General features: G+C 35.8%; 1 protein-coding gene across 2 annotated transcripts in view; it reads right to left on the minus strand.

The window, feature by feature from the left end:
* Nucleotides 1-1,153, minus strand: part of LOC114929546 (homeobox protein caupolican) — a 59,292-nt gene extending 58,139 nt beyond the window's left edge. For both annotated transcript variants that reach the window (XR_003819269.2, XM_029301120.2), the window contains exon 1: nucleotides 431-1,153. Coding sequence is in view for 1 of the 2 variants with exons in the window: in XM_029301120.2 (XP_029156953.1) it covers nucleotides 431-478 (48 nt within the window). In the remaining variant the exon portion in view is untranslated. The remainder of the gene's footprint in view (nucleotides 1-430) is intronic.
* Between the last annotated feature and the right edge of the window lie 13,045 nt (nucleotides 1,154-14,198).

A 14,198-nucleotide genomic window follows, 5' to 3' on the forward strand; every position in this document is an offset into this window, starting at 1 on the left:
GCGCGCGCACGAGAGAAAAAGAGAGATAGAGAAAGAGAGAGAGAGACCTTGTCTCTCTTCGCTAGACAAGTTACTTACGTAACTTACGCGATTACGTACGTTTTAATGAAAAATACAATGAAAACACATCAATACCCTCTCGTCCCTAACAGAATTCACATATTTGAAAGACGGACATCCAGAGAATATTCGAATGTCCCTGGATATCCTCTGGATATCCTCTGAACGTTTTTTGGATATGTTGTGCTGTTAGGGGTATATCTGATATGTTTATAAAATACACATTTGGAGCAAATGATTAAATGAACTTTTTTACGTCTCCTTTTGTCCCTCTCTAAATTATTCAATAAATATAAAAACAATAAGCGTGATCAAATGTTGAGTGCATCGAGCGTGATTTGTAATGATTAATGCTTAATAAGTGACTTACCTGGGACGCCGACGGATACGAGTATCCAAATTGCGCGTACGCTGACATGTCTAGAGTTTACGGACGTTGATGAACGTGAATGAAGCTGTCTTCTCCCTTTTCTCGCGAAACGCAGCCCGATCTCGTACCTGCACACACTGCACTCTTTTTCTCTTTCTCTCTCTCTCGCTCTCTCTCTTTCTCTCTTTCTCTCTTTCTCTCTTTCGCTCTCCCTTGCTTTCCTTCACTAGGTCTATGAGTTGCGCGACGTTAAACGGAGTAACGAGACATCAGGCTGCGCCCAAGTCCTGGTCGGTCGTGACCGACCTCATGACGCACGTTTTTCTCTCCTCCAGCGAGCACACGATTATTCATCAACGAGAGACGTCATCGCGCACTTCAAAATCCCGAGTTCCCGCTGGACGTTCAAACGAGGGAGGCGCGAGATCATCAGCGGCGATCCGCGGCAGCGCTTCCTCTGGTCGCGAAAACACGGTACGGTTCGCGGCACGTCATGAAAACAGCTGGCACGGGTGACACCGACGGGACGACGCGAGATCGGGACCACGACACCGGGTGAGAAGACACGGGACGGACATTCGGACAGACGGTCATTCGTTTCACGCGAGCGAGCGAGCGATGCGAGGCCGTTGTTTCACACGAACGCGCGTTCAGCAGGATATATAGTGGAGTAAAAGTTCTCTCGTTCGTTCGTTCGGTCCGGCCCCTGCTCTCACAGGGCACTCCAGTCTGCGACTGACTCGGCACCACTCACACCACTTCAGCGGGCTTCTCCGGCTCCTCTCTCTCTTTCTCCCTCGCTCGCTCGCTCTCTCTTTCTCCGTCGCGACTCCCCCCCTCTGGCGAGGAAAACTGAAAGCATCGCGTATCCCCACCAGAGGACAAGTGGGCGGGGACTAGCGCGAAACGCAACCAATCACGGAGTCGCTCGCTAGTCTGTGGGTGGGATCTACGAGCTGCTCAACCGTCCCTGATTGGTTGCGAAAGTTATTTTTTGAACGTATCCATTGACGTCGCGACGCCTTTCCTCCCCTCCCGTCCCACCACTCACCCCCAAAGTGGCGGTGGATCGTCGAACGATCCGGCGTCGCGACGCCCTGCCTCGTCGCCACGGGATGCTGCATCCGATCGCGGCTGAACAAGGAGAAACGAGTGTGTTTACGCGGCTCTACTCTTGTCAACTCGACTCGGCGAGGGACTTGAATAAATCCGCGTTTCTTTCTCTCTCCCTTTCTCTCTTGCCCCTCCTAGCACGCAGGGGAGGAGCGGACTTCTTCCGGCCCGCGAGATCCCAAGATAGTGCGATTGTCAAATGTCAGCGTGGGGAACCAATTTCCCCCTTCGAAGCAACTCGCATCTTAAGGAAAGTCATTTCTCGAAATGCCAGCAGTTGGATTTAAAAAAATACATTACATTAGTGTAATTTAAAAAGTTATAATCTCTGGCAATTAGTTCTATAAAGAAGACTCCTAAAATAGTTGATCAAAATCAGAGATTGGATTGGGCTTATCATAAACATTAATCCAAAGTTACAACTCACTTAATTATCAATTTTGAAGAATAAATACTTCCAAAGTTTTGATCGTACTTACTATGATTTATGCTCTTTTATTAATTAATGTGTTGAATAAGCTTAATCAAGTGATCTGCGTACAGCAACGCTTTAGAACTCAGAACACAACAATCTCACCTTCTCCCGGAGTAGTTCTACCTTTTAATGATATAATGTACATATTCGTTTGATAACTCATCAAAATTGTCTCAAGATAACAAATATATATCATTACTATGATCAGAAAGTATCCGCATACCTTTTGAAAGATATTTAATATATTCTAGATACTAAATAATTGATATGATATGAAAATAATAGCCTACAGCATAAATACCAATGCACCTCTATACCAGAAGGCGTAAAGAAATCTGTAGGAAAGGATGAATACAAAAAACAAGAATTCTGAGAGTCATGTTCAATTATAAAATAAAAAATCATCAGTTGATTGCAAACGTATGAGTATAGATAACAAAATGAATACACTTTATACACCAACATTGATGACATTTGAACATTGACCGGCGGATGCTTTGGACATTGATACCTATTTTAAAATCCATAATACCTTGAAATTTAATATATGTCTTATTTCTGGGCTCGGAAGGTCTCAAAACCCCTATAAAAATGGGCAAAGTTCTTTATAAAATTATATTTTTTTATCATGTATCGCGCTCTCTCGAGAGAAGAGTTTACGATAGAGAGGAAAGTAGACAAAACGCGGTCACCCTGTATAATGTCTATGTACCTACGTTTCTGGCGCCGGTGCATAAGCCAAACATTTATTCTGGCCTATTGTTCTCCCATTGAAAATTTCACGAACGATGGACGCCGAGAAGATTAGCCCGTGGGATTTGCCCCGTACTGTGCAACCTGAATAATTTCACGGGTTATTAGGTCGTACCAATGGGCCGAAACCATTAACCGCGCATGAAATACTTATCCGCTGAATTAGCGTAAGAGATTGCTGCGTTCGCTTATACATACAAGAATTTTCATTGTCGAGGAGAGCTATTCCATAACGCGTTGGCGTTGTGTTCTGTACCATAAGAACTAAATCTAATTTGTCGAATCATTAAATTGTATGTACTGATTTAAAAATTGGAAAGAAATATCTGATAATCAATGATATATTAGCATGTTTAGAACTAACTTGCTTATGAAAAAAATAGCTTTAATAGGATGGTCTTTTCGAAGATAAAGATATTTGGAGAACAAGGACGAAAACAGATAAAAATGGTCGGAAGACAACGAGAAGATATTAGTTGGACGCAATAAGATACCCTTGCTAATAGGATTAACTGACAGGTTGACGAGGTACTCAAGAGACGAGATAAACATCCCTTCGTATCTGCACCCTGGGGGTACGAGGAAACGAACCCTTGATGATTTATTGTTGTGCGTAAACCTGGGTAACCTGCTGATCATGGCCGTATAACGAACATAATCCCAAGCCCATAATACAGAGAAATCTTAAGAAAACTTGTCCCAAAACCGCAGGCTTTTTGTTACATCAGAAAGACCTCAACTCCTACTTGTCACTTTTTAAAGAGTCACGCGCAACATCTAAAGATACATAATTTGTGCTCAATCCTTCGTTTCTTTCTGGAAAATCGTCATTGAATGAAAAACATCATATTCTCACCATGCAAAGTTTGAAGATGTTTTCCAATTTTTCGGCAAATCGGATTGTATTTTAAAAGATACACAACTATTAAGACTTTCTTTTAACTGTTACACTCGTGACTTTCAAGCTTTGTACGTATTTCGAGTCAAAAATTTTCCCTTATTTTTCATTTTCTTTATTAATATTACTTATCCACTGTGATACTTAAAAGTCAAATCACCCTATTTTAAAATTATTTAATCTAGTTTTACTAAAAGCTTCTCTTTTAAATCTCTAAGTGAGAAACTGTTTGCTATTGTATCAATTTTTTTTACACGTTGCACCACTTTTTTATTTATTGTTCAACTCAATTATTACGTAAAAACTTTAGAATTGTAACGTAATAATTTGTATCCTTAGAAACTCCTGAAATGCCTATAATTGCACTTTGAAGATTTCATCAAAATCGGTAATTTCTACGTTAAATTAGAATATAGAGCGTGAAGAATGTATAGTTTTTATGGCTTAGTGCATGTTCTTCTTTATTAAGTACACGGTTTGTAGTTTGTAGATGTTGCAGCACAACGCCACATAGTTTATATTACTCAGGAAAATCTGAGCTATTTATCAGTGCGTGATTTTTCCAAATCAGTTCAGTAGTTTCTGAGAGTACCGAATAATGGAACAAACAAACTTTACCTCTTTATATATTAGTATAAATACAGAAAAAGGAAAAGTAGGTTATAAATTACTTTCACTAAAATATTTCAGGAACTATTTTAAAATTTTGAATTTGAAGAAAATGTAATAAAAAATATATGTCTCTTTTTTTTTGAAACATCGAAACTTCTCTAAGAAATTAAAACTTTTCATGCATCTATCTTTTTTTTAAATAGATCGCATATCAGACAAGATTATTAGCCTTTACTTCAGCTTATAAATAACACAGATATTTTTATTAGTAAAAAATATTTTAACACAGAAAAAAATATTGTCTATTCTGATTATGCAATATTGTTCGAATAATTAAATTAGAAGAATTATGCGACGGATGCGGAGATGACAAAATGAAATCTGATGTACGATGTGAAAATATCACTCGATGACTGTGGAATGTCCATTTATTTTGTTGGGCGCAACATTTATGATTATATGAGAACAAAACATCAGTTTTAATATTTTATAATATTTTATAGCATGTAATTATTTTACGAGTTGCATTTCGCAATTCATAAGTTTCTTTTCTTAGACCATCAGCTATTTATTCTGAAATATTTAAAATAATGGAGAAAAGAGGAAAATCTACTTGCTGTTACATAAAACTTTTTTTTAAACAAGGACCTCTCTAAATTCATTCATCCTATTACATTACACTATTGTAATACCTCGACTAGCTTTTACGACAGCTTTACGAGTTTTCTATCGCTCTTTTCGAAAGCAATCCCGACGGCGGAATCATAAAAGCGGATCTAATTCGAATGGCGCGATTCACACCGCGGAGAATAAGACAAAAGATTGTTACGCTCTTTCTCGCCAGAAAGAGAGAGAGACTAATAAGAGGAGAGAGATCCAGACTGCCCTGGCGCCTTCGAGGGGTACCTTCGAGGGGCACCGCAGTTTTATTGGTCAGGAACGCGTTCTTGTAACTCGTCCGTTTTCCTCCTCCACCCTTCTGCGCCGACTTCGTCTTCCTCTTCGGCATGGCCGACCAGCGTGTTGCCGTAAAAAAGCCGGTCCCCCCTTTCTGCCCCCCTCTCAGCCCCCTCGTCTCTGTTCCACCTTCTCTTTTCCCTCTCGACTCTTCACCCTCCGTGGAACGACGAACGAACGACCAACGAAATGTCAACCGTAAACCTCGCGAGGCAACACTAATTAACCCGACCAAAATAAACTGCGGCGGCTCTCGCCCCCGACTCTCTTTCTCCTCCGTTCACGCGGACAGATTCTAGTCTCCTCGGGAAAAATATCGGAGCAATCTTCAAACTCTCCGAATCGTACCCCGAAATCATTACAAGAGATCGCAATCCGCGGAAAATCGAACCGAATAAAAAACTTGAAATTTCTTATTTATTATACAGAATGTATCATAAGCCCCATCTCTGCACAGAGAGAATTTTCTTGTAGAATATGCCCATACAGCACCGATAGATTGCAAAAACATTACAACAATCTTTCACCGCAATATTGCAATATTGCAAATTCACTGCAAAATGTTGCTACATCATTGCTGTTGAACTGCAGCAATGTTAAAATGTCCGCTTTTTGGAAGATTGCAACAAAATATTACAACAATATTGCAATGTTATGAATTTGCAATAATGCATTGTTATTGCAACCATAAACTAATGTTGCATATACAGGTATATAAATGTAAATAAATCATTAATGAAAATACGTTGTAATTAATTTATATATATTACAATATATAAATTATAGAATTTGGATTACATGCAATATTTCCGAAATATTAATGTCATGTTGCTACAAGTGTGCTGGAATTTTGTGCACCTATATCTCTGCAATGTCTTTATAATGTTGCATTGCAACTTGCAACATTGCAACGTTGCTGCAATATAATTCCAATAATCCGTGCTGTATGGGTGGTATTGAAGGAATCTTGTAAGAATTTCTCTGTTTAATATTTACCACAAAAAAATATTAATAGTAAAATTTACTATGTACATATTAATATTTTTTGTATTACACGTGCAGGCAAAGTGGCACTTTGTGTGCGTGTTTTCTGTGCGGAAAGCGGCCGATTTCCCACTTCGCCATCTAGCGGCGACGCGGTGAGTGAATAAGCCGCATTCAAAGCCATTGCCTACGGCTGAGCCGCGTTCAAAGTTATTGTCCACGGCTGAAGCCGTAGGCAATGTATTGAACACGGCTATTCCCGCACCGTGCCGCCGCAAGATGGCGGCGTGCGATCGGCCACCTCGCGCACAGAAACGCGCACAAAGCCACTTTGCCTGCACTTGTACAAAATAGTATGTGTATCATGTGCGGATTGACAATTGTTCACTCGTGTGGGGTAGTCGCACTTGCCTTTGGCTCGTGCGACCATCCCCCGCACTCGTGACCAATTGTCAACTTTCCGCACTTGATAGACAATATACTATATTGTGGTAAATATTAATCAGAGAAATTTATAAGATTCTTCCAATACCATATTGTCGCACGATTACCATAATTTTCAGGGTAAATTTTAAGAGAAAATTCTCTCCATGTGGAGAATGAATTGATGAAGTGAAAATAAGTCAAAAATAAAGAATGACAAAATTACGCTTGAGCCTTCTTTAAAGAGTTGTAATCAAATAATAGAAAAAGTTACAGCACTCTACAAGTTTGGAAACATCTTACATTTTACAGTTAAACAATCGTATGGCAGCGATCTGTGCAGATTTTTTGTATGAATAAATCATTAAATATTTAAATGACATTTTTATTTATGACAGATCGCTGTCATGCGATTGTTTAACTGTAAAATGTAAGGTGTTTCCAAACTTGTGAAAGGTACTGTATGCAATGAATAATAAATGTTCATTTAAAGACTGTTTTTTGTTATCACGATTAATAATATTTCAAATAATATACTGATAAAAAACATCCCATTAAATTTATATTCTTGCATGTTACGTCTATCTAATTAAAGAATATTTTTTTAGAAAATTTTTCTTTTAAATTAAGAGAATCCTTTTGACAGATCTGTGCAGATTTTTTGTATGAATAAATCGTAAAATAAACGTAAAATATTTATGATGACATTTTTATTTATGGCAGATCGCTGCCGTGCAATTCTTTAGCTGTAAAATGTAAGGTGTTTCCAAACTTGTGGAGGGTACTGTGTGTAGTTATTATTTTTATGGGAATTAAAAGTCATTGTTTTAATAATATTAATTAACTAACAAATAGACAATAAGATTAAAACTACTGAAGGTGTTTAAATAATTTGCCATCATTGTGTATAACGGAGATTTGATCTGAGAGATATGCTAGAATGCTTCAGAGCGTTTAATTGATCAATCGAAATAAAAAATGACAAAATTATGTTTGAGTCTTCTTTAAAGAGTTTTAATCAAAATAGTGCGTTTTAAGTGTCCTGAAAATTCTCGTTGCAGTCAAGGAGATCTTACAGATGCTTCAAAGTACTATATTTATAAAATAAATATAATAAATAAATAAATACATTCAATAAATAATGCAAATATTATAAATGTTAGTGATAAAAAGTATCCTTTAAACTTCAATATTTCATAACTAATAAAAATGAGATTGGCCTACTAATAATTTAGCACTTTGTGCATTAAATAGTTTAAGAATGTACATAATAAAAATATTCCAAATGTATATATTATCTGTTCCCACCCATATTTAGATTACATCTTTCATTGAAGATGAATTCTTATAACACGAGTATAAATTTTTCTAATTTTGCAGGAAGTAGTAGTTGTAAAAAATTTTTATTTGATACAATATTTAATTAATTCATAAATAAAAATATTAAAAAGAAGAATGTCTAAAGCCATGTACATATTATATATTTTTTAGAAGATACAAGATGTTTCATATAGAAATATACAAATGAGTAAAAATCACCAACGAATTAATATTAAACGTCAATTAAAATGTTATCTTATTTACATTGAGAATTTCAAAAGGCATCAATGATGTATATACATTTTATATACATTCCTACGCTCGTAAAAAAGCTCGAAAGTACACCGAAGTCACAATCGCGTGTGAAACTGAAATGAATGAAATAAATTTGTGTGGATAAAATTGAGACATTAATCACATGCGCGCGATAAGAAACTAGATGACAGATGGACATGTAATATGACACTTTAATTAATGATGTATGACACCTAAACAACTAAAAGTTGTGAAAAAAAGTGTCGGCATATCTTTTTTTAGTTTTTATCTATGTATGTCGAGTTTCATCAATAGCAAGCGTGCCTTTTAACAAATTAGAGAAACACGAGAAGAATATGAGAAAGGCGCAAGAAGAAAATCGAGAATGTTAATAACTCAATGTTTCATTAATAAAATGAGATGATTTTATGAATCAACAAATCTCGATTTTTCTATATATAGGTACTTATATCGAAAATCGAGCGACTTTGATTATTGGTTTTCACTCGATAACTGCATATGAATTTTATTTAGATTGACTCCGCGCGGATTAGATCAGAAAATTCGATATAATTCATACATATTAATATATACGCTAAAAAAACCTTGTTTAAATCTTGTTATTTTTGTTGTCCTATAAATAACGATTCTAATATATTTTTTTATACAATTATTTATCGATCTAATTTTATACAATTATATGATAAATTATGATGTTAGAAACAAATTTTGCGTTGTGAATTATTTAAAATTATATACACTTTTATACTTTTATGATGTGATAAATTTACAAGAAATGAACAAGACTCTTGTTCAAAAACTGATATTTTTTACAACAAAATAAATATGTTACTATAAATTTTTATCTCATATACATATGTACTATATTGGCTGCATTTAAAAACAGAGATATATTTTGTTTCTGACAAAATCTTGTGTCTTTTTTTCTTCCACGAGTGACGGGGAATAATAGTCGATGCATTGTGTGCGTGCGTGTATATATTATATGTATGCATCTCTCGTGCAGATTTGAATCGTTCAAACCGATGGAAACGTTGTGTAGCCGAAAAAAGGAAAGATTTTGATCAGTCACCGCCGGATTTTATCGGCGCTCACACACACACATATGCATACCTCCATACACACAAATATATACAATATTCTCCACAAGTTTGGAAACACCTTACATTTTACAATTTAACAATATGGCAGCGATCTGTGTAGATTTTTTGTATGAATAAATATTTAAATTTTTATTTATGACATTTATATTTATGACAGATCGCTGTCGTGCAATTCTTTAACTGTAAAATGTAAGGTGTTTTCTACCTTGTAAAGGGTACTGTATGCAATAAATAACAAATATCCATTTATAAGACTGTTTTTTGTTATCACAATTAATAATATTTCAAATAATATATACTGATAAAAAACATCCCATTAAGTTTATAATCTTGCATGTTACGAATATCTAATTAAAGAATATTTCTTTAGAGAATTTTTCTCTTAAATTAAGAGGATTTTTTGACAGATCTGTGCAGATTTTTTGTATAAATAAATCGTAAAATAAACGTAAAATATTTAAATGACATTTTTATTTATGACAGATCGCTGCCATGCAATTTTTTAACTGTAAAATGTAAGGTGTTTCCAAACTTATGGAGGGTACTGTAAATATATATGTATATATATATATATATATTCCGATGTGCGATCGCCCGGAGAAATAAATCGGGGAGTCTTTTTTTTTGGCATAAGAGTAGGAAACATTGCTTTCAGTGCGGGCGATAGTTCGAAGGGGCAAATCCGGATGACTCCCTTGTACGCTTTTCGTTCTCTCGCACTCTTTGCCTGGAAACAGTCGAATCCGCGGGGTTTCCCCTATATATACCGCCCGCTGCCAGACATTTCCATTTTATCCCCGCACACGAAAAAGAGGGACGCGTCCTAGTCCACCCCCTCGTATGAGAGACCTAAGCCGAGGTTACGATTTTATTTTTCACGAAAAAAAGTCATCGACGCGCAGGCATACACTCTCCCGATCAGCAAGTGTAAAAAGCTTGTATATACGATAGCGAGTAATTTAATTTAAAAAAAGAACGCCTTAGTAATGTAATTATTCGATAAGGATATAATTAATTCAAATGAGGAACTCAATTGCATAATAAAAATAAATTATAATATTTTAAATGAAAATAAATATTATGGAAATGTATGACGATATTTTTTCAACGATAAGGTGTATAATTAATTTAAATGTGGAACAAAATTGCGTAATTAATAAATAATATTTTAAGTGAAAATAAATATTGTAAAAAGCGATTGTACGGAGAAAAAGGGGAAAAAAGTAGGGGAAAAGCCGTCCAAGGGAAAAGAGACAGCTGACGATATTGCACAAAAAGAACTGACAAAGCACGGCATATTATAAACTGCTATCGCGGTATCGCAATTTGTGCGATGCCATTATACGGCTATTATCCATTGTTTATGAGGAACGGAAACGTATCACTGCCCGGCGATAAGCATCGCACGATGCATATTTTCCGGAATCTTTTGCCACATCGACGGACACGACAGATATTTCGCGTGATATACGCGGAAACATAATGCGACAACAACAAAACAGTTAAAACAAAGGTTGCGACACACACGCGAAAATTTTCCATTAATATTTCATTATCCTTTGTTCTGCGAAATATGCTTAAAACCCTTAATTTCTGGATTCTCATCGTTTTTTTGTAGAGAGAGAAAAGAAAACAATTCCGAGGAAAATTCTAAACAAAAATCATTATTTATAATAGTAAAATTATTATTATTATTATATTTTATATATATTTTATTATTATTGTTGTTGTTGTTGCTGTTGCTATTGCTATTGCTGTTATTATTGCTGTTGCCATTGCTGTTGTTGTTGTTTTGTTGTTGTTTTTGTTTTTGTTTTGTTTTGTTAATATTTCTGAAGGGAAATTTTGAGAGAATAACAGAAGACAGCACTATAATTTGCACTTTTAATGATTGCATCAAAAAGTTATGCCTAGGATGAATACTTTAACCTTCAGAGCTCAAACTTAGAGAGGTAAAGGGACACGTTTCTCAAGTAAGGTGACATGAGATATCGACAACACGCAGTAATCGCGTATCTCGCACATTTTGTCTTTTTTCCCCTTTTTTCCAACCCCTTTCTTTCGCTCCCCCGATACGAACTCGTTGGAAGCTATAGCTCTTTCTCGTCCGCAATCAGAGGCAAAGCGCACGAACGGCTCGCCACGATGTTATGTGCCTATGAAAAACGAATAAATAATTAGAATGCATCCATAATGCAGAGAAACAAGGCCGTATATATACATACTTTGTCTGGCGTACAATCGTGTTTTGCTCGGAAGGGGGAAAGGAATCAAGAGAGAAAGAGGTACCTAGCGAGAGATTTCTATCCTGAAGAAAAATAGAGATAAAGAGAAAGAAGGTCAAAGCTCGAATCATACTATTGAAATTCATTCGTGCATGGAAAGAATTTTCTCTTTGAATTTATCCTGAAAATCATGGTAATCATGGACAATAAGGTATTAGAAGAATTTTATAAGAATTTCTCTGATTAATCATTTCATTTCTCTCATTAATCACACACATTTCTCTGATTTATCACAATAAAAAATATTAATATGTACATAGTTAATTTTAGTACACTAAAATAATGACTAAATTAATAAATATTTATTTGAATACTCCCAAATAAATAATTTATTTGCAATAAATAAATATTTTATTTGTTTTGAAAAAAATTTTCTTATATCAAATAAATATTTTTTTTATCAAATCAATATTATTAGTTTAAAATAAATAATTTATTTGACAGTATTAAAATAAATATATGATACTTATTCAAATTCAATAAATTTTTTTTTTTTAGATATGTACATAGTAAATTTTACTATGTACTCAGTAAAATATTCATCTAACATATTTTATATTTTATTGTGATAGATAATTATTATTTTTATTGTGGTAAATATTAATCAGAAAAATTCTTATAAAATCCTTCCAATACCATATTGTCTATGATTACCATGATTATCAGAGTTTCTAAGAGAAAATTCTAAGAAAAAAATTCTCTCTGTGTGGCTTTATTTTTTTTCTTCTTTCTAGCGCCGTGTTTTGTTCGTCTTCGCGTTCATCAATGATATACAGAATATATTCGAGGCACAATCTGTACGATCCATATACTTACGCGAGAAATCCGGACGCGCGTTTATGTTTATAACGCGCGCGTTCTGTAATTGCGCTTTATTGCGCGTTGCGCCGATTAAAATTAGAGAGTAATTAGAATTTTCATTGCGGAAAACGGTAGCTACCTCGGTGTGTTCACAATGAAAAATTACCTCATGCGTGCGCGGAACCGATTCAAAAGGTAACAATTCTTCAAAGAGCTACACATATATAATATATACGATATGTGTAGCGGATAATGCAAAGGAAAGCATAAAGGAGTTAGCATCGCGAAACGGCGATCAGATGAACTTCTTTCTATGTTTTTCACGTATACATTATTTATAATATGCCTGCTCGAATCTTGGAATGTTGGAAAAAATTCTTGATCAAATTTCTGATAATTTCCCTTATAAAATCAAAATACTGAATTAATTGTATAACGGCTCTAATAATGATAATTAATAATAATTATGATAAACTTCTTTTGGTTCGCTAGACACTTAAATAAAAAAAATAAATAATAAATAAAATAAATGTTTTTAAATAAAATTCCCTGATTTCTCGAGCTAAAAAGTCCTTGATAATCTCAGATTTTCCTATAGGCGTGAACACCCTGGTTCAACAACCGAATAATCGCGTACGTGTTGCTAATTACCTTACACCTTCGCAGCCATTTTACACGTGCGTTAAGTTAGCGACAAAAAATACGTAAGATGAAAATCACAAGGAAAAACCTTCGAGGCATCATCTCGTTACAAGTTACAATCATTTTGACGCGAAGTCTGCGCGTCTCCGATATAAGCCTTGCTCCGCTCGCTTTTCTCGCGAGAAAGGAGTGCAGGTCAGGGTGCAACGATTTTCCATAAAGCGAATTGCACGACTCTTTCTCTCTCTCTCTCTCTTTCTCCGGTAGCCTCGCGTGTGCGCGAATCGCCGTCCCCCGCGATTGTATGCAACAAAGTCGCGCGTGGGGGGTCGAGGAGCGGCGGCGAATACGAGGATAATGATCGACGGAAGTGTTCGTGCTAAAATATGCAGATCCGGCTAAAATTACCGGAGAAGTACCACCTAGAGAGCCCGACGCACTCTCTCTCTCCCTCTCTCTCTTTGCCGTCGAAGGAGAGGCGAGACGAGTAGTGGTATGCTCGGCTCCTCGCTCGGTTCGGCTCAGCACGCCCGCTCGAGCGTAGGCGATGGTGATGGCGATGGTGTGATTACTATACCGACGTGCCTTCGTTTATTCCCGAGGATAGGCGCGGCGCGAACGAAGGAAGTGGCCCTATGGCGTAAATCCGTCTGTAAAGGTCCGTGCGTGAGAAACCGTGCTCTTGATAGATTGTTTCGCGCTCGCAGTTTGCATTTTTCGATATTTCAAATAAATAAATGCCCCTTTTTGTCGCGATCCGTAATTATAAGAATTTAAGGGGATCCTAAACGCTCTTGAGAAGTCTGTTGTTTTTTTTTCCGTTTTATCGACAAAATGTGAGGTTACGCTAGAAATTAGAGCACTTCGCAATTTGTGAATATTAATACTTTAATTTGTACAGGAAAAAGATGTATCAATCTGTATAGTCTTATATATCTAGGTTGCAGAATTCTTGAATTCTTCCAATTTCAGGTAAAAAACAATCCGTATAGCCAATAAATTGATTTATAGTTTATTTAACCTCACATTTTGTCGATGAAACAGGAAAAAAATAACAGACTTCTCAAGGACGTTTAGAACCCCCTTAATAAGAATTATAGAATTAAAATATATAATTATGTACATA

This window comes from Nylanderia fulva, unplaced genomic scaffold (genome assembly GCF_048542155.1).
Source record: "Nylanderia fulva isolate GAGA-0341 unplaced genomic scaffold, ASM4854215v1 Scaffold44, whole genome shotgun sequence".
Lineage (NCBI taxonomy): Eukaryota > Metazoa > Arthropoda > Insecta > Hymenoptera > Formicidae > Nylanderia > Nylanderia fulva.